Here is a 21,739-nt window from a genome sequence, read left to right as displayed (position 1 = left end):
GTTTTCTAGCATTCAGGGTTAGACAGGATCTGTTTCTGAAAAAGAAACCCAGTTTAACTTTCAGTTTCTTTACTAGGTTTTCCACGTGGAGCTTAAAGGAGAGATGTGAGTCGACCAAGATACCCACATATTTATAGGAATCAACAAACTCAATTGGGACACCATTTGAGGATGAGATCAGAGGAAGAACTGCTGGGACCAACTTCCCATTTGAAAAAAGCATCCCTTTGGTTTTGTCGGTATTTAGGACAAGTTTGAGGCGGAACAAATCTGTCTGGATGTTGTTGAATGTAGATTTCAAAAGCTGGAAAGCCTTAGCAACAGTTTTAGCTCGACAATAAACAACTGTGTCATCGGCATAGAAATGTATGGATGCATTAGGGATGTTTTTACCAACATTACGTATGTATATTGTAAAGAGGGTGCGTCCTGAGACTGAACCTTGTGGTACACCATTGTTGACTGTTAAATAACTAGAGGAAGTACCATTATGTTGAACACATTGCCTCCCGTCTGAGAGATAGTTAGACAACCAACAAATGGTGTGATCTGAGAAACCGATTTCTGAGAGTTTATGACACAAGATGTTATGATCCACAGTGTCAAAAGCTTCAGACAGGTCTAAGAAAAGTACAGCACAATAATCGTTAGCATCCAGTGCTTCAACAATGTCATTAAGAACCTTCAGTGAAGCAGTCATTGTGCTGTGTTTTTTCCTGAAACCAGACTGAAATTCCACCAGGCGATTCTCGTCAGAACCTAGTAGAACCACAAAGGTCCAGATGAGAAGTTTGTTGGGGTCCAGAGAGAGAGAGAGAAAACACCGGACCTTCGGGCGACGACTCCCCAGCTCGAGGGGTCACCTGGGTGCGTTCAGAGTGACCGGTGGGGTGGGAGCAGCCGGTCACTCCGGTTGTAAGGGGGACCAACTTTAGTCCGGTTCGAAAAACGGGTCAGTTTTTAGATGATAAAAGACTGCAGAGAAGATGAGGGAGCTGCCGTCCATCAGCTCGCCGGAAGTGAATGTGAATCTTTAGTTCACCATTAAATCTCTGATGAACCAGATAATACAAAAAACATCTATATTATAGGTTTTCTTCATCATTTGATGTATTTGCACTCATGGTGTCTACTTTTATTGTTCAATTTAGACGTGTGGTTTTATTTTTTGTTTACTGATTTTTTTTTTTTTTTAGCTTTGCTTTGCTTTAAAGTTTAATTCTTGTATTGTGAGTTGTACATCAGTGGGTACGAATAAAGTTGAACTAAAGGCTGTAGCTCTTCTAGAAACATATTTGAGGGACATATTTCTGAGCGATACAATAACTTTGTATTGGATTTTTTGTACCTGAACGCAACTCTACGTCACAGTCATTGTGCAAATACGGCTTGTCTTGACAGCGGAAGGCACAAAACGCAGAGCGTCAATCACACACAAACCAAATATATATATTCAGGTCTCTGTTGTAAATGAGTCCCCGCAGCTCAACGGGACTAACCTGTATAAACAAAGGTTGAATGAAAAAAAATAAAAAACAGTGTTCAGTGTGAGCAACAAAGCAATGCTCATGAATAAACAAAGTGACTCAAAGAAAAGGCAAAAACACTAAATGTGTTCTTGAAATGATGATTATGTGCATCCATTTTATGAAGAACAAGCAGGCAACTAAAGGTTGGTAATGTTAGACCAGTAGTCTACATTTTTAGTGGGTATACTGTGCTTAGAAACCAAAGTACACTGGTTAGTACAATGTAATTGTCAGCTTATTTTTGATTTTTAAGCATATTGGACATTTCCAAATTTATCTGATGCTAATATTTGAATAAATGTCCAACAAACTTTGTACAACAGTTGGCTTTACATTAAAAATGTTATAGAATTTATAAAACCGTATCAAAGCAAAAAATGTTCAAGTATTAAGTAGTAAGTACAGAATGGATAAGTGAATGTAATAAACAAGCGCTGCATACAGACAGATTTTAACGTATCCATGACACATGCCTAATGATGTGTACCATTTGGCACTTTGCAGTGGGTATACTCCGTATGCCCCAGTATCACGTAGCCTACACCGCGGTGTTAGACAAGTTCCTCTGGCAAAGCAAACTAGCAGGACAGAGCGGTGAAAATCTGTGGAATGTGAAAAATGTAAGCTCCGCACCGAGCATTGGTGGTTCAGTGGTAGAATTCTCGCCTGCCACGCGGGAGGCCCGGGTTCGATTCCCGGCCAATGCAAACTTTTCGTCTCACCCCCCCTTTCTCTCTTGCCTCATATCATCAGTAGTGGTTCCTACTAAAGCCCCACCCACTCAAAAAAGAGGGGGGAAAAAGCATTTTGAAAAGAAAACCTTTCTGCTAAAATCCATGGATCTTTTCTTTAGGGATCTATCTTTATGTATTGATATCCTAAATAAATGACCTGTAAAACAAACTATATAGCATTAATGTGTAAAAGTGTATTGCTTTCTAAATAAAAAACAAAACAAAAACAGCTGGTGTTATTTTTGTAAATGTAAGCTGTGCTTTCTAGAAGCGCTCTGCCAAAAAAAAGAAGTGGGGGGGTGAAGCCATGCCTTTAGAGCAGGGCTATTCAACTGGTGGCCCGGGGGCTAAATCAGGCCCACGGATGAACTCAGTTCGGTCCACCAATGGGTTCATTTTTAAATAAAACTAGATTTGAAACCATAAAACACATTTACTTAATGACAGTAACTACTGGATGTCCAGCCCCCGAGCTCTTGGCTTCCAGTAACTGTGGCCCTCTGAGCAATTTAGTGGAGTAGCCAAGCTTTAAACAAAGCTTAGACTTCAAGATAGCTTTAGATTAACACACGCCAGAAAAAGTGATACTCTAAAACACCTAGATAAGTGGTCATTCTTGAGCTGAATGTGACCTCAGAGGATGGAGGTTAACGAGTAGCCAGAGGGGCAGCAGTCTAAATCTGGGAGGGCTGAGGTTTAGAATGAACTTTCTCAAACTGTCACTGATAGTTGGAGTTGGGGAAGTTGGGATGTGAGAGGTAAAGAATTTGACAGCTGCACTGGAGTTTGTTAATTATCTAAAAGCAGTTGGACCACAGTCACCACTGGTAACACAATACACTGTAATCTTGCAGTACCCAAAAGGTCCTCTTGTGCAAGAAGGCCTCAAAGTGTTGTGGTTGGGGTTACTAAAAATAGCTCCCTACGCAATATGTGATGTCAGCAAGTACCCGGATGTCTGGCAAACAAAACGTAGTACAATACAATTAGCACTGTAGTTCTGGTATGCTCTGATGAAAGAACAGCAGAAATATGTTATTTAGGAATCACTGTTGCTACGGGACTTGCAATAGTGACGGCCGATATGCTGACAAACATCATACGCAAGGTATTTGGTTCTTGCCTTTTTCAAAGCCGATTACTCGGGGAGAGAAATGTGATCGTTGGATTCAACTCTGTGGCAGGAAAATATTTTTAAAACACTTGAGATCCTAAAAATACCATCATCATCCTGACACTCTCTACCTGGATTCTGTTTCCAAGCCAAAAATCGACGAGAACTTAGAACTAATCAATTTTAAGAACATTTTCATGCTTAAAAAATAGAATAACAGAACCGATCGCTTACAGCTAACGGCTAACACCTGCTAACAAAGTAAAATAAAAGAAGCGACTAGCAAAGTCATTCTTCATCCTGCCGCCAGAAACTTGTGCAATACATGGCGAACCAATAGCATATATTCTACATGAAATCTTCTGTTCTCTGTGCTCTTTCTCACTGAGGCAACAGAGAACAGATCAGCACGGAAACACCAGGAACGCCACATTCATTCAACCTTTATTTAAACAGGTTAATCCCATTGAGCCTCAGGGACTCATTTACAAGAGACCTGATTTTAGCAAAAGAATGATGACAACAGTAGACGATCATAAAAGAAAGCATACAAATTGAGAAGAATAAATGAAAGAAAAAGGTTGTTTTTTTTTAAATGAAGCAAAATCAGCTAGATTATAAGGCGGTGTAGAAAACTAAAAACAGGAACACGTCTAAATTGGTTTTTGCCATGAACTTGGATGTTTAAAGCCACTTAGAGAGGTCAAGGTCGAGAGCTTCAGATCTTTTTGTAAGATATTCCAGGAAACAGGAGCGGAGTAGGAGAAGGCCCTTTAGCCTAGTTCAGTCCTCACTGAGGGAACACTGCAGGTAATAATGTCCTGAGAGCGCACGCTGTAGCTGCACTCACACAGAGACATGTAGGAGGAGATGTATGAAGGCAACAGACCAAGAAGTGATTTAAAGATGAAAATGTACCAGTGAGAGAGTCTGCGTGAATTAATGATGACCAGTTAACCAGTGAATACAGGGTGCAGTGGTGGGTACGATAATCACAGCCAGTTATGAATCTTAGTGCACCATGATAGACAGCATCCAACATCTGCAGGGAGTTGTAGGAGCGTTCATATAGATAATGTCACTGTAATCAATGGAGGGAAGGAAAGTCACAGTTACAAGGTGTTTTCTAGCATTCAGGGTTAGACAGGATCCGTTTCTGAAAAAGAAACCCAGTTCAACTTTCAGTTTCTTTACCAAGTTTTCCACGTGGAGCTTAAAGGAGAGATGCGAGTCGACCAAGATACCCAAATATTTATAGGAATGGACAAACTCAATAGGGACACCATTTGAGGATAAAATTGATGGAAGGACTGCGGGGACCAACTTCCTGTTTGAAAACAGCATCCCTTTGTTTTTGTCAGCATTTAGCACAAGTTTGATACTGAACAAATCTGAATGGATGATGTTGAATGCAGACTGTAAGAGCTGAAAAACCTAAGCAACTTTTCAAGCTCCACAATAAACTACTGTTGTCGGCATAGAAATGTAAGCATACATCAGGAATGATCTGACCTACATTACTAATATACTGTAGATTGTGAAGATGGTGGGTCCTAAGACTGAGCCTTGTGGCCCACCATTGTTGACAGTTAGATAGCTGGAAGAAGTACTGTTATATTGAACACACTGCCTCTGATCTGAGAGATAATTAAAGAACCAACCAATAGTGTGGTCTGAGAAACCAATGTCTGAGAGCTTATGATATACAGGAAGATGTCATTAAACACCAAATAAGCAACATTAAACAAGAAGAAAGGAAATTTCTTCTGATCAAATTTACAAGTTTAAATTCTGATTATCGTATAAATACCTGCAAAGTGACCAGAGCTTCCAGCATGAACACTCTGGTGTCACAAAAGGATCTCAGGACCACTTTAGATGTAAACTGCCCCACAGAGTGCACCTGGAACCTCAGTGGGATATTCACACAGCCACCATCTATGAGTTTAAATACAGGAAGGAAGAATCAATACATGTAAGGTCACCTTTATACAAAAGACAACCATGCTACAAGTTGGATGGTCCAAAAATGTTTAGTCAGGTCCTCTGGACATTTAAAAAAACAACAAAAAATAAAAAAAAATTGTAGAAACGTTTCGTTTTTTTTTTCTTGACTGTCCAGAGGACCTGACTCAACTTTTATGGATTTTTCTACCTGGATTATTGCGCATGCATCAGGATAAGTTTGATGGTTTTTGCAGAGTTTTTCAGTGTAATGAAACATAATTATTAGCAACAGTATAAACCAGGGTTGTCTAAAATGTCTTCCATTAAAACAATGTTTATTTTAAAATAAATGTATTTCCAATGCTACAGTTCTGATTTATTTGGACCCACGGGTACTTTCAACTTGACAATTTTGGCCAAAGTGTCAAAATGTTTGGACACTGCTGGTCTAAAACTGAACCATATAACATTCAGGTAATAAACGCAAGTAGCTAATGTTTCATCAATAACTTCTCCACCTCTAACTGGAGTAAACACACTGCATGTGCTCGTTAAGGACTGGTACCTGCAGGATTCTCCTGTAGCAAGTTTGAGTCCTTTTTCACGGGAACTGTAACAGTTCTGGGTAGTGTGAAGTACTGTGGCAACGAAACCTCCACTTCATATTCGATCCCATTACTTTGGTCATCATTTCTCAAGAGCTGGGCCAATGAAGATTAAAAAGAAAAAAAAAAATCCAGCACATACAGTTTTTACAACATAAACAATTGTTCAACAGTGAATCATTTATCATCCGAAGCAGGATTGTGTGTACCTGCTGTCTGGTAAACTTCTGTGTGGCTATGGACTCCCTCACAGTGCTGCTGTCCAAAGTGTGGGTCAGAAGCCGCCTCTTGCGTTCGCCTGCGCTCATGCAGTGCTGAGCCCAGACAACCAGAGCCTTCTCCCATGGCATATTGACCCGGGGCACCTGAAGCACCCCCTGAAGCATTGCTCCGACCTTACAGTGAAGCCTCAGCACAGACACACCTGCGTCTAACACAGATGAAAAAGAGTAGTAACGAAAACGTAGAACAAGACATACATTAAGGAAGTCTGTACAGCAGAAAAAATGAATACAGTAGTCACTGTTTACTTCGTGGTTCGACTTTTGTGGACTCGCTCTTTCGCGGTTTTTCAAAGTAAGATGGTACACGACACACGATTCTCAACTTTAATATTACTCACGTGATTGGGATGGTACGGGATACAGTAAAAAGTTAAAAAAGAAAAAAATCTTCGGACAGGCGCCGCCATTTTGTAGTTTTCTCTCAATAAGCCTATACTGTTTTGCCAGTCGAAAGAACTACATTACCCAGAAGCCAACAGTGCTTCTGGCCATTGCTTTCTGCTGAAATGGAGGGAAAGGTTTGATCCAATCTGAAAAAGTTCGGTCCCTATTCATAGCGACTTCGGTGCTCGGTGGATGCAGAGAGCTGTACAGAACCGACCGGGAATTGGACCAAGACTACTTCCAGCTTCATCAGTCAAGCTGAGTGCTGCTTGCTGGCCCATGAGGCCTCTTGAGCGGGGAGGCGTTGCTTGAAAGTCCGGCGTTTTCTCCGGAGCTCACCGGGACTTTTTTCATCTGGATTATTTGGACTCGATCGGGACCATTGCGTGGTTTTGTGTGGGCTGTCCAAAGGTCTGGCTCTCTCTAAAAGCGTCTGGTGCTCAACAGCTGCAGAGAGCCAATCAGAACCAGACCAGAACTGGACCAAGGCTGGTGAGCACCCATATAAAAAATTTTGCAGTACATAGCTACTGTGCAGTACATATACATAAGTTGTTAAAATTATGTAGGTTCAAGAGTTTAGAGCATTGCAAAAGTGTGGGAACACTTTATAAAGCCTTAAAATATATAGAAATACTAAAATAAATATAACGTTCCTACTTTGCGGTTTTTCACCTATTGCGGGGGTTAATACAGGAATGTTCATTTGGACCTATGTTGTTGTTGGTTTGCTCCTACATGCTGAAAAAGGGTGAGTAGCACAAACACCACTCTGCCCTCTTCCATTTATTGTGACTTTTATTAGTACGAGAAAAAACATTAGACTGTAGCTGCCTGTAGTGCGCATGTACAATTTCACACCTACAGAGAATTTTACACCTCTGCTGGGGGTCCCCCCCCCCGAAAATCTTCATTATGAGACCTGGATTCAGAAACCTTCGGCTTCAGAGAGAATGAAGTCCGTTTTCGTGGACGCAAATGGCTAAACCATGGCAGAAAAGATCTGGTTTCATTCAAAAGACGCATGGTGTAAACAGGACCTAAGATTTCCTCACCGTTTCTCTTTCACTAGGAAAACCAACCTGAAAGAGAATCCTTTGATGTCCAGATGACACCAGGGACAAGTGAGCAACTTATGGCTGACTTTAGACAATTATTATTTTCGAAGCTAGCTTCTAACATAAGTGGTGACTCTTATAATCCTTAACAATACCCACTGTGAAGCATGGTGGTGGCAGTATTAAGCTGTGTGGATGTTTTCATTGTCAGAAACTGGAAAACGGGGTGAGAGTTGAAGGAAAGATGCAAAGAATAGTACTTCTGCTCCCCAAACAACAGCTTGTGATTTTACTGTTTGCTCTATGATGTTGAACCATTTCACAAGAAACATCAAGTTTCTTACCAGAATTCTTGGCAATAAAATTTGAGTCACAACTTGGCTTTGTAAAGAGCGGAGAAGGAAGTGGTAATTCTGCTGTAGCCCTCACCACGCACACCATATCTCCTACCTAGAAACATAGAGGCAACGTACAAACATATGCACAATGTTAAAAGTTCTTGAAAATGTTAATTCTAACAAGTTTCCTTTGCACAAAACTTATGGTTTGCAAGTGGTGGAGATACAAATGAATGGTAGGTTTTGGTTCTAGCACCTTTACTCAAATAAATAGTACTGCCTGACAATCCTTTCTAAATAGTTTCCACTCTTCCCAACAGATCTTTTTCTCTCATGACATTGCAACATTTTCCATTAATCAGTATAAACAGGAACGAGCAACAAACAAAATGGATTCATTTAAAACACACGCAGACCTGAGGGCAGGTCAGCAGCACCGTGCAGTATTTGGTCCCTGGGAAGAAGGGCAGGTAGAGGAGTCTTAGGGTGTCTTCTTGGCCTGACTGTAGACTAACACTCCTTGTTGTACTCAGGAATTCATAGCCCTCACCATCTGCACACACCAGCAAATGTACCATAATTAAAACGACAACCAAGCAACAAATACATTCAGACAACCATTAACGTGTAGTCCCACACAAGACTTTGAGCGACGTGTCTTAAAACAGTTCGACTCTCCAGTCACATTTTTTATTTAGAAAATTAAAAATATATATATATATAGTACAGGTGAGTGAACCACATTAACTGTACCTATCTATGCCTCACATAAACTAATACTGGCCTTTCTTTTTCCTTACCTGCTCCAGTGATCATGCCCGACAGGAAGGACTGTTGGTTAAAACGGTCGAATATTTGCGGATTCATTAAATATTCAAATATTTGCTTAGAAATTAAACAGATCGGTCTAAAATGGAAGATTTTTCAGGACAATGCTTGTTAAGTCTGGTGGGGGTGTCAATGATTTGGGTTAGGTTGTGACAAGTAAAGTTTCTTGAATTGATCACAGAGTGGGCTCTGTATTCCCCAATCCACATTGAAATCTCCGTCAAGGAGGACTTCACTAAATTTTTAATTTGCTAGAAAGTCTTTCAAAGAGGATTTAGCGTATTTTTATTTAACGTTTTTCTATATCTTAGATCTTATTACTGTTTTTCTTTTACATTTTATTGATGGATGTAACAGGGACCCTGTGTACACAATTTTGTTCCACCACATGTACCACATGTGGTGCGAATGACAATAAAGAGACTCTGACTGACTCTGGCTTATTCTTCTAATTATCCAGCTCACACAATGACCTGGAAGGACAGACGTGTTCACAAAATTTGTACAAATCACGCATAAATTACACATTCAGTTTGAAGTATAGTTTAGTTTGAGATACGGTGAATACGCAATGATGAAGACTGGAGCGCGTGAGTATTTGCGTGACTGTACCTATGTTAGGAGTAATTTTAATCTTACCTTCTATCTCCCAGCCATCAACAATATTTGAGGTCCCCTTCATGCTGAAAGATGGTTAAAAAAAGATTACAATTAATTACGGTACAGGATTATTGGGCTACACCACCTGAATAAGACTAAGCTTAACAACAAAGCCTTCAAATCATCATTGATTTGGGCCTCAGGGACGTTTAGCATCAAAGACGTCTCGGTTGGAAGAATAATTTAGACCAGAAACAGAAAAAGCATTGAATGCGTCTCACATAGCTCAGTTGTTCAATTCAAATTCAATTCAATTCTAAAATACTTTATTAATCCCAAAGGGAAATTATTTTGTTGTTATAACTCGTTATCCTCAGTTCATTAAGAGATGTTATAGATACTGACGGCTGTAGACAGGAAGGATCTCTTGTAAAGGTCCATCCCACAGTGGATCCTAAGAAACTGGCTGCAGATGCCGTCCGATCCGTCCACCCAGACACGGCTGGCCTCTCAGTTCCCCTGGACTGTAGGACCGCTTGAATACCATACCATACCATACCAACTTTATTTATAGAGCACTTTATGCACCCAACAGGACCAAAGTGCTTTACACAATTATATAATACAATACAATGATAAAATGGAAGGGTAAAATTTAAAACAGGAATAAAATAATAAAATAAAATACAAACACAATAAAACAAGGTAAAACATCTCAGATTGTGCTAAAAGGCCAAAGAAAAAAGATGAGTTTTAAGAAGGGACTTAAAAACCTCAATTGAAGAGGCCTGTCTTATGTTCAATGGAAGGTCATTCCAGAGCCTGGGAGCTATCACAGAAAAAGCTCGGTCCCCTCTAAGCTTACGCTTTGTCTTCGGGACCTTCAGAAACAACTGGTCAGCTGACCTGAGTGAACGAGAGGGTGTGTAAGAATGTAGCAGCTCAGACAGGTATGGAGGGGCATGGCCATTTAAAGCTTTAAAAACAAATAAAAGTATTTTAAAATGAATCCGGTAATGCACCGGCAACCAATGTAAAGAGGCCAAAACAGGAGAAATACTGTCAAATTTCCGTGTACCTGTTAAAAGTCGTGCAGCTGCATTCTGAACCCTCTGAAGCTGGGAAATACATGAATCACTAATACCTATGTAAAGTGCATTGCAGTAATCTAGCCGTGTGGTCACAAATGCATGGATTGCTGTTTCAAAATGCTGTCTGGGAAGAATTGGTTTTACTTTAGCCAGCTGCCTCAAATGAAAAAAGCCTGACTTTACAACTGTTTTAATTTGAGACTCCATCCTAAGACCAGCATCCATCTTGACCCCTAAATTTGCAACAACTGGCCTGACATACTGAGCCAAAGAGCAGTCAACAGGCAGAGAGTCTTCATTCGAGCTGCCAAAAATCACTACCTCTGTCTTGTCTTCATTTAATTTCAAGAAATTTTGGGCCATCCATGCCTTCAAATCCTCCAAACATAGAAACAGAGACCGAAGAGAAGTGGAATCTGCTTTCTTTAAAGGTAAATAAATCTGCGTGTCATCAGCAGGGTGAATGCTGGGCTGAACTCCTCCCAGAGCGATGGCCACTCCTCCCAGCAGTCTGCTGAGCTCCTCATAGCTGTGGACAGCCAACTGTAGGTGCTGAGGGACGATCCTGTCCTTTCGCTGTCATGACCCATGTTTCCTGCTAGTTCCAGGATCTCAGTGGTCAGGCACTCGAGCACAGCTGGCAGGTAGATGAGACTGCATCCACAGAACATCCTTTTCAACTCATTTGAGAGTTGGGGCCATAGTTGAGATATTATTTGAGCTTTTGAGATGTTAATCAGCTGCTGTTGTTGTAGAAAACAGCCTTGTTGCCACGGTTACGCATCATAACAAATGTCCAAAACTAAAAAAGTTTCAGTAAAATCCTTCCAGCTAAACAGCATCTGATACCAGAGGAAACAATAATCCAAAAAAATATGATTTACATCCAGAAAGAGAGGAATTAAAGTTAGTTTAGTTAGTTAGTTTGCTCCCTTTTTAAAATATTTTTTTGCTTTGTAAATCAAAGTTTTGATGTGTTGATGTGCCATTGTTAAGGATGTGTATAACACCCCTACCTAAACAGTTCCAAATAATGTAACTTAACAACCTAATTAGCTGCTTGTGACTCATTCGTGTCATGTAAATGAGTAAATCAGTGGCTTTCTAAAGCTGTCAAAATATCAAACTTGTGTTTGTTTAGACTTATTTAACTCGTATTTATTTGATGGGTTCTACACCAGTGACATAGCTGCCCCATTATTTTGGTGTTCCTCAGGGATCATGTACCGTCTTATCGATTGTTCCCTCAAGAACGTTTTGGTCTTGATAGGCAGGCTGCTTGAATTTCCAAGACCATAATGGTGGGGCAGGTGTCAGGTTCGGGTATAGGATTCAGAGTAAGCCAAACACAGGAGTACAAAAGAACAGTTTGTATTTATTCTGGCTGCTCGTTGCTGGATGAAGGAGTCCGGATCGACTGATGACAGGTCCTCACAAGCTGGAGGAAGGGAGTCACCTGACGGAGTCGCGGCGATGGAGCAGGCTGAAGATGTTCGTGGACCGTGAGGGGCAAATTCAAATCCAGGGTCCGAGAAACGTAGCAGGGGTCATGCACAGGAAAGCTGAGAGCAGAAGCCGGAGCCAAATCATGATCCGTGAGGCGAAGTCGTAAAAGGAGGAAGGCAGGGTCCGTTTGGTGTTAAGAGCAAAGAATCCAAATCCAAAGAGGGACAGGCAAGGCGAAGAAACCGTGGTACAGGCGAAGGGTCAAGGCAAGACAAGGATACAAGGCTATGGCATGAAACAGGAACTATGATGGCTTCAAAATCAGGGACCATAGAAGGATTAATAATTTGGCAACAAGGAAGTGAATGACTGGAGCTTAAATAGTGCAGATAACAGGTGCATGAAATCAGGACTGATTGCTGTGGAGGAGCAAGGGAGGCGTGGTACGGAGTGACAGGAGCAGGCTTGAGCTGAGAGATGGGTGATAGGCAAAACAAAGCAGGGAAACAGAAACTATGGCATAAGGGTCAGAATCTATGGCAGGAGGGGGCAGATGACATGGTCAGGAGAACACCGCATGAAGGCAGGAGTATGGCAGGATGGGCAGAGACGTGAGCAGATGGGGTTCAGCGGGGGCCGCAGACCATCACAGCAGGGTTTCAGTTCACAGGCCCCCCTGCTTTAGAATCAGCGCCTGGTTTTGATGCAGGACAGCAAGAAAACCTCTGCTGTTTTCTGACATGTTTTAATACCTTTATTGCTATTTACATATGTTCAACTAATACAGCAAATTCCCTTGTGTTAGTAATGTTTTTCATTTTAAAGTATCATGCTTCTGTTGTTTTGTTGTGCTTTCTTCTCATATCTGACTTCTACTTGCATTTATAAGAGCAACATGATTAATGTTAGTTGAATTGTGAGCAGTGTTACTTGTCATTAGACGGTTCTTGTTGAGTCAAAGTCTTTCCTGTCGTTTCAGGCTCCAGGGGGTTGAAGTTAGACTCCACCAGCACCACACTAAACAAGGAATTAAACATTGGTCATATCCTTCAATAATCCAGGTAGAAAAATCTAAAGAAAAGTTAAATCTGGTCCTCTGGACATAACAAATAAAAATAAAATAAAATAAAAAAAATTAAATCAGGACGATCAAGTCGTAGCTTAAAAAGCCACAAATTAGAAAATCTGATTTGTTCCTTTTGACCAGTTTGGACCAAGAGCTTGGTTTGACGCGATGGGTCACACATTTTGAGAGACGAGAGAAAATTGGTTCAAAATATTCGGAGCATGTTGAAAATTCTAGCAACAACTCATGCGAGGACATTGAGCACCCTTGCTGAAGATCTGAAACGTTCTGAAGACTCCAAGGATGCCGTTCACTGACGAGTTACCAACAGTCGCAACCCAGTGAATGAACATCCAACCATACATACATCCAACCACTGATCCATCCATCCAACCATACATATGTCCAACCATCCATCCAACCATTTACTCACCCATCATTCATCTGTCCGTCCATCAATTCATTCATCCATCCATACATATATACATTCACCCACCCATCCATCCATCCATCCAACCAGCCATCCATCCATATATCATCCAACCAACGAACCATACATCCATACATTTATCCATCCAACCAACCATCCATTCATTCAACTATACATACATATTGTATATACATGAATACATCCAACCATACAGCCATTCATATAACCATCCATCCATCCATCCAACCATACATACATTCAACCATCTATTCATCCATCCATCCATCCATCCATCCATCCAACCATACATACATTCAACCATCTATTCATCCATCCATCCATCCATCCAACCATCCATCCATCTATTCATCCATCCATTATCTTTACCCGCTTTTTCCTTTTTGGGTCACGGGGGTCACTGGTGCTCATATCCAGCAGTCACTGTGTGAGAGGTGGGGGACACCCCGGACAGGTCTCCAGTCCATCACAGAGACACAGAGGCAAACAACCATTCACTCTCTCACTCACACCTAGGAACACTTTAGAGTTACCAGACTAACATGCATGTTTTTGGTCTGTGGGGGGAAACCGGAGTACCTGAAGAAAACCCAAGCATGCACGGAGAGAACATGCAAACTCCACCCAGAATGTCCCCCAGCCTGGATTTGATCGGGCGACCTGCTCTGCTGAGAGGCGGCAGCTCTACCAACTGAACCACCGTGCTGCCCCCAGTGAGCGACTAGTCAAAGTTAAATGTATTCATTTATTTTTAACTGCTCTTCTTGTTTTACCTACCTGAAATTAGCATCTTTGGAGAATTTGTTCATTACTGGCACTTTAATCACTCCCAGTTGGTAACATGGAGAACCGTGCTGCACAATGTTCTAAAAAAAAAAAACCAAACACAATGAGTGAGCTTTACCTTTTCACAGCTGCACTGTAAAGTGTCACTGCTAGTCTTTTGAAAGAAACATGATGTGTGGAGACATGACTGTTGTAAAATCAGTGAGTAAAGGTTACAGGAGGTTTGAAAGTCATATCATCCCTGTGGTTGTTTTACTTACTGTCTGTGTGATGTGGCTGATGTGTGTCTTTAAATTGAAAGTGAGCGTGGCACAGTGAAGGCCCGAAGTGGAGCTGAGCAGGAGAACTGCTTTCATAGTCTGCAGAAAGAAGCAGCTGACGCGTACAGTCAGTACAGTGTTAGACCTGTGAAAACAGCAGCAATAATATCTATGAAGTTTGCATTCCAGAGGCAAAACATCCATTTTTATAGATGTGTTTTTAGTTTGAGTCGACACATTAGTTTTCAGGTTAGGAAAGAGATGAATCAGCAGCAGTTTGGTCCAGTGTTTTTGCACAGCTGAGTTTGAAACAGCATGTTTTTTTTTTTTTCAAAGAATACTGGGGCTTCAAAAATGGGACGCGGGTTATTTTTAAGAAGAAGCCTCAAGAGGAAAACTGATACGTTTTAATGAGCGAGAGTACAATCTTATGCAAAACGTGGGACTCTGAGATGAATAATTTGAGAGAATTCATTATAATTTAGTAAGTACAGCTCAGGCCAAAACAAGTTATTTTCGAAGTTTAAATGAAAAGGCAACATTTACTTATAATACAAGATGCTTCAAGGTTGCTGATACAAAATTTAAAAGCATGCAAGACATTTCTTAATTGAGAGCCAAGGCCTGACCATTAACGAATGCTGATTACTCATCTGTAGCTGTTGTGGAAATATCCAAACAAAATACATCAAGTGAGAAAGTGAGTTAGAAAACCTACTGGTGCTCTGACAGACAGTCCAGTAGAAACATCGTCCAAAGTTAAACAGAAGGTTGAGCAGAAACACTTTTGTTCGATAGACTTGACATGACTGAACAGTCATTTTGCCATCTTTAATGGGTTTTACACAATCCCAGTTCAGCTTTGATGACTTTGGCAATTTTGTCAAAAAGTCTTCAACTTAGTGTGATGTCACACTCTATAATGTATAAACTTTAAAATATGTTTACATTTCTTATAGTTTATACGTAGAACTCCTTTCGGCGTTTCCCTTTTCAGGGGTCTCCACAGTGAGTCATCCTCCTCCATCTCACCCTGTTCTCACTCCAACTACCTCCATGTCCTCTCTAACTGCATCCATATATCTCCTCTTTGTCTATTTCCTGGCAGCTGCATTTCTAACATCCTTCTACCAATATACCCACTGTCCCTCCTCTGGACATGTCCAAACCATCTCAGTCTCTAACTTTATCTCCCAGTTGTGCAACCTGTGCTGCACCTCTGATGATCTCATTCCTAATCTTATCCATCCTTGTCACTCCTAAGGAGAACCTCAACATCTTCATTTCTGCCACTTCCATTTCTTTCTCCTGTCTTTTTTTCAATGTCTCCGTCTCCAGACCATACAACATAGCTGGTCTCACCACTGTCTTGTAAACTTTTCCTTTGACCTTTGCTGACACCCTTTTGTCACAAATCACTCCTGAAACTTTTCTCCATCCACTCCATCCTGCCTGGACTCTCTTCTTCACCTCTTTACCACACTCCCTGGTGTCCTGGACAGTGGAACCCAAGTACTTGAAGTCCTGCACCTTTGTGACCTCTGCTTATTGTAACCTTATTGTTCCACCGACCTCCCTCTCATTCACACATGCACTCTGTCTTACTACAACTGACTTTCATTCCTCTTCTTTCAAGTGCATACCTCCACCTCTCCAAGTTCTCTTCCACCTATTCCCTGTTCTTACCACAGATCACAGTGTCATCTGCAAACATCATAGTCCATGGGGATTCCTGTCTGATCTCATCTGTTAGTCGGTCCATCAGCAGAGCAAACAAGAAGGGGCTCAGAGCCGATCCTTGATGCATTCCCACCTCCATCTTGAAGCTATCTGTCACTCCTACAGCCCATCTCACCACTGTCCTGCTGTCCTCATACATATCCTGTACCAGTCTAACATACTTCTCTGCCACTCCAGATTTCCTCATGCAATAACACACCTCCCCCCTCAGCACCCTGACATATGCTTTTTCTAAATCCACAAAGACATAATGGAGTTCTTTCTGACCCTCTCTGTACTTCTCCATCAGCATCCTCAAAGCAAAGATGGCATCTGTGGTACTCTTTCTTGGCATGAAACCAGACTGCTGCTCACAGATGGTCACCTCTCGTCTAAGTTTAGCTTAACTTTAACTTTAGCTAACTCTCTCCCAGATCTTCATTGTGTGACTCATCAACTTAATTCCCCTGTAGTTGCTACAACTCTGTACATCACCCTTGTTCTTAAAAATGGGCACCAGCACACTTCTTCTTCATTCCTCAGGCATTTTCTCACCCTGGAATATACCATTGAATGTTTGAGTCAAAAACCTCACTGCCACCTCTCCAAGACATTTCCAAACCTCCACCGATATGTCATCAGGTCCTACTGCCTTCCCCTTCTTCATTCTTTTCAGAGCTTTCCAGAATTCACCTTCACTAATCTTTCCCACTTCCTCTTTCACAGTTTCTATGACCTCTACTCTTCTTTCTTTTTCATTCTCTTAATTCATTAGCTCCACAAAGTACTCCTTCCATCTTCCCGTCACACTCTCCTAACTTGTTAGAACATTACAATTCCTATCTTTAACAAGCCTAACCTGCTGCACATCCTTTCCAGCCTGATCCCTCTGTCTCGCCATGGTACAAGTCCTTCTCACCGTCCTTAGTGTCCAGCCTCCCATATGCCTTTTGCTTTGCCTTAGCTATGTCCCTCTTTGCTCTACGTCCCATCTCCTTATAGTTTGTACGTAACATCACAAGTATTTATGTGATTCGCCCAGGTTGTCTAAAGTTTGCTATAGGGCTTATGGTTTTCTCTCAAACCGTCCAAGAATGCTGAGAGTGTAAATTCAAACTCGGCGACTTCCACTGAATCAGATCTCAGAATTTTCCCTTTAAAACTGGAAGTGAAGCCTCATTTTGTCCGTAGTCGTGGAGTGAAGAGGTGACATGGACATATTCTAGATCTATTCATCCATCTAGCTCATCATTTCAGCTAGAGAACCTTTAAAAATAAGTGGTACCAGCATCCATTTTGGCATGTGGCTGCATCTAGGTGTAAGAAAGGTTGCTATAAGAAATTGAGTTACCACATCAAAATTCAAGATGGCCACCACCATAGATATGTAAACCGGCCACCCCAATCATTTGAGGAAAATTTGCTTTCTGGTTTTAATATTGCTTAAAAGTATAATTTTATTAAATGACTGGGGTGGCCGAGCTTAATCTTTGGTATGAAGACCAAAGCCACCTTTGGCCACCCCTTGGCTCCGACATTGCACCTGGTGATGGATAAAATTTCTTCTTCCGCTCACCAAGACTTGTCACTCTGAACTGCCTCAAAAAACTACCAACATTTACTATTCAAATCCCCCAGCAAGGGGGGCATTGGAATACCACTTGTTAAGTTGTCTTTTATCTGCTTCTTGTTTTTTTTATTAACCTGGAAGTCGGGGCGCGAGAGACACAGGTGTGCAGTTACCATTATGGCAGTAGCTGCATTATTATTGTAGTTATTCTGGTGTATGTAAGGGCAGATTTCTGATTGTTGAGAACAGTGTTAGCACTCCTTAGCTAACGCTGCTAGCTCACCAGCTCAGATCACCAAAATAATGTCTGTCTGTTTATATTTATCTGCCTTTTTGTGTGTGGTGATATTTGACTTTGACTCAGTTGAATTCAATATTTTTAACGTCTTCTAATGTGCATTTAAATATTCTAATTTTAAGCTCATTCTAGGTTGGCTGCACTTTAACTTTAAAAATCAAACATATTTAAAGGTTATTATAATACCGTACATATGCAGATTTTTCACGAAATATAACTTTTACATATTTGAAGTTTTTAAAGCACACGAGTTGTTCATCTGTCAAACATGAAGTGCTAAATTGTAAAATTAAGACATACTTTGGTGGAATGTTGACAATAGATCCGTTAGGAAAGGAGAAGAAATGAGCATCCTCCCCTAAAATGGAAGCCTGATATTTGACAGGCTTTGACGATGGGTTTTTCAGATGCACCTGCGGATCACACAAAACAACAAACTGATGTCTGGTAATAAAAAACGGCAAGCACAACTGAAAACACAGAGACATGCTGAAGACGAAAAACAATGCAAGCTTTAAACGTAACAAACTGATAACGCTTCGCTTGTGCAGAATCACCACAGCGAGCAAACTGGCACGACAGATTGTTTTACGCTGAACGGCCTTCCTGACAAAACTTGGGCCTCTAACCTCTTTAAAGTTAGGCCTCAGGGTTACAGGACCACAGTTCTTTAAAGTGATAACGTGTGTAATTACCTAATATTTCTATTTGTTTGTAATCCTGTTATTGTGTGTCTGGGTCCAGTCCCCATGACAACATGTTTCTGTGTTATTTGACAAACAGTTTAATATTCAAAATAATTTTTAGTCTCCTCAGAGCTCATTAGTTTCACTGGTCATGTCTGTGTCTTGTAGGGATTACTTGAAAAAGAGATCTCGTCTTTGCAGTTATACTCACCTGGTTTAAAAAAATAAACAAGAGTATGGCATACAGCACATTTTACGCCCTAACCTGCTGCACATCCTTTCCAGCCTGATCCCTCTGTCTTGCCAACTGGTACAAGTCTTTCTCGTTCTCTTTATTGTCTCATTTAGTGTCTCATTTTACGCCAATTGGCAAATTATTATAAGGCAATCTATAGCAATTGCATAGACAAGCTAAGAGCTTGTATGACCTTTGACCTTATGATCTTGACCTTGAAGCCGGCATGATGTAAAGAATACACGACATACTGTTTGTGATGGAACAAATGTGTGTCAAGTTTTGATAAATTATGTTGAGCGGATCAAAAGTTGTGGTTCAGACAAGCTAAGATCTTGTTTTAACTTTGACCTTGATTTGTGACTTTGACCTTGGAGCTGGGGTGATGAAAATTACAAGTGACATTTCACCTAGTGATGATGCATACGTGTAAGAAGTTTCATTAAATTGTCTTGACTGAATCAGAATTTATGGGCGGAGCAAGAGAAAGTATTCAAGACGTAGGTATGGATGGGCGGAGCTTATACCATTTTATTTCCGTCTTTCGACAGGCGCATAAGAAGACGTCTTTAAACCAAAGTGAGCACAGTGTGTGTGTTTGACTGTACCTGCTTGCTGACAGTACTGTGGAGGCCTCCTGACAGAGTAATGGTTTGTGAGGGCAGGTAGTGAGGCAGCATCTCATACAGGTGAACACACAGAACTAACATCTGCACCGGGTTGGAATCAGACAGATCTGGAAGCTGAATACAAAACACAATAAAATACAGATCTGGTCAGAGGTTTACATACTCAGAAACCACCAAGGCCTGCCACGAACTGGAAACCAGTGTACCCGTCCATTGAAGCCTGTTTTACATCCCTATGGACCGAGACCATGTATCAACGTTGACCTTGATTTGTCACCTTGATCTTAGAGCTGGGGCGATGAAAAGATTATGTGACACACTGTCTAGTGATGGTATGAATGTGTATCAAGATTCAGTAAATTATGGATCAAAAGTTGTTGGCGGGACAAGAGAGCGTTTCCAAACACAGAGACTATAACGTAATACGTCCCGCCTTCGACGGATTCAAGAAAATTATTGAAAATACGAAGTTCATACCCATGACGAGTAGATTTAAACATTTTACACTGAGTTTATATTGAAAGACAACGTGACATAGTCTTATCACTGGTAAGAACCTTATCAGTATAAACATACTATTCATTTAACCTCTTGACCTCATCTATAAAGAGGTTTATCATGTTAAAAAAAAACATTCTATACCACTGATGCAACATCCTCCAAAAAAATGGTGGTTTCATATTTGTTAGCAGGAATTGTAATCTTTGTGGATATGCCTCTAGTATTTACCTGTATGTCCATGTTGACTCCGAGTGTAGTCAAAGCCTGAGCCACGATGATATTGTTGTGAATGATGTGTTCCCGACTGCTAACTGTGGTGTAAATCCTCTGGAAGTGGCTTTTTATCTGTAGTTATCAAGAAGAAGTATATCCCATCAATCAGAGCTCCTCCTGCAAGCTTCACCAATCACCACTCACAGCAGGCTGCACCACCACCCTAACCTCCCGTTTAAAACTGAGACCCACAAACGGTACAAAGACAGACCAGATACGGGCAGTAGGCAGCAAGCAGAACAGCGAGCACCAGTCCATCTGTGAAGTCCAGGTCAAAGTTCACTATCCAGCGTGCTGATGGGACTCCATCTGAAAAGGATTTAGGCACAGAAATTAATCAGCAATATTTATTTGCGTGTAAAAGTGTACGTTCTGAGGCACGGACATTGGCAGGAAAATATAAGCCCATTGCAAAGACAGTCAAGAAGATGCAGGGGAAACCCTTAACAGCGGAGGAGCAACTTGGAGCAAAACGGTGGGCGCAACACTTTGGTGAGCTACGAAATTGACCGGCACCGGATCATCCACCAGATTTTCCACCGTCTGATAAAATGTAAAATAATAACCTGTGAAAATAAATAAATAAGTAATAATAATAAATAAAATAAAAACCTGTGAAAAACCCAGTAAATCTGAGATCCGGAAGGCCTTAAAGAATAGGAAAATAGCAGGGCCTGATAAAAGCTATGATGGATTGTCTAGCAACATCTATAAATATTCAAAAAAGTTAAATCTGGTCCTCTGGACATTCAAAAAACAAAACAAGGCAAAACAACAAAAAATGTTGAAACGTTTCGTCTTTTATTCAAAAGACTTCCTCAGTCTGAGGAGCTGTATTCAGCTCAGTCTCTTAAATAGCACCTTCTCAGAGTGGATCAACCAGTTTGCTGCTGACAACCAAAACCAGCTGATCACATGCTCAAGAAGGACCATCAGCCTAACAATGGATCATTAGCACACTGATGGCTGTTTACTGTTCACAGGGGGTTGATTGATACTAGCAATCACAGCATTGTAAGAGGGGGACAGTTGAACCCGGAGGCCTCCACCCTTGTTTAATGATGGACGGTTTCTTTTCACAAAGATGGCCTCCTTTACTCCTCTCTCAAACCATCGTTCCTCTCCAGATGTGAACATCTTCATCCCTGAAAGAGTGACCGCTGGAAAGAGTCTCCTGAGAGAGAGAGAGACTCCTGAAAGAGTGACCGCTGGCCTGGAGATGAGTGTAGACCGCAGAGTCCTGGCCTGATGATGTTGATCTTCTGTGCTGGGCCATCCTTTTGGCCAGTGGCTGTTTAGTTTCCCCGATA

At 41.2% G+C, this 21,739-nt stretch overlaps 1 protein-coding gene and 1 non-coding gene across 2 annotated transcripts in view; one reads left to right on the top strand and one right to left on the bottom strand.

Moving 5' to 3' along the window:
- LOC119429040 (cilia- and flagella-associated protein 47-like) overlaps nucleotides 1-21,739 on the bottom strand; it is a 108,232-nt gene that overhangs the window by 35,532 nt on the left and 50,961 nt on the right. The window contains 13 exon segments of the mRNA XM_037696757.1: nucleotides 5,188-5,315; nucleotides 5,890-6,025; nucleotides 6,139-6,359; nucleotides 8,000-8,105; nucleotides 8,410-8,546; nucleotides 9,461-9,504; nucleotides 12,889-12,975; nucleotides 14,250-14,338; nucleotides 14,519-14,663; nucleotides 18,406-18,518; nucleotides 19,635-19,769; nucleotides 20,385-20,501; nucleotides 20,641-20,738. Coding sequence (XP_037552685.1) covers nucleotides 5,188-5,315; nucleotides 5,890-6,025; nucleotides 6,139-6,359; nucleotides 8,000-8,105; nucleotides 8,410-8,546; nucleotides 9,461-9,504; nucleotides 12,889-12,975; nucleotides 14,250-14,338; nucleotides 14,519-14,663; nucleotides 18,406-18,518; nucleotides 19,635-19,769; nucleotides 20,385-20,501; nucleotides 20,641-20,738 — 1,556 coding nt within the window.
- trnag-gcc lies at nucleotides 2,166-2,236 on the top strand. Its single transcript has one exon. It is a non-coding gene; the product is annotated as a tRNA-Gly (tRNA).

Source organism: Nematolebias whitei, chromosome 23, assembly GCF_014905685.2.
Source record: "Nematolebias whitei isolate Nwh7 chromosome 23, NemWhi1, whole genome shotgun sequence".
Taxonomy (NCBI): Eukaryota; Metazoa; Chordata; class Actinopteri; order Cyprinodontiformes; family Rivulidae; genus Nematolebias; species Nematolebias whitei.
The sequence above is the reverse complement of the archived record's forward strand: the minus strand, read 5'-3'. Positions and strand labels throughout refer to the sequence as shown.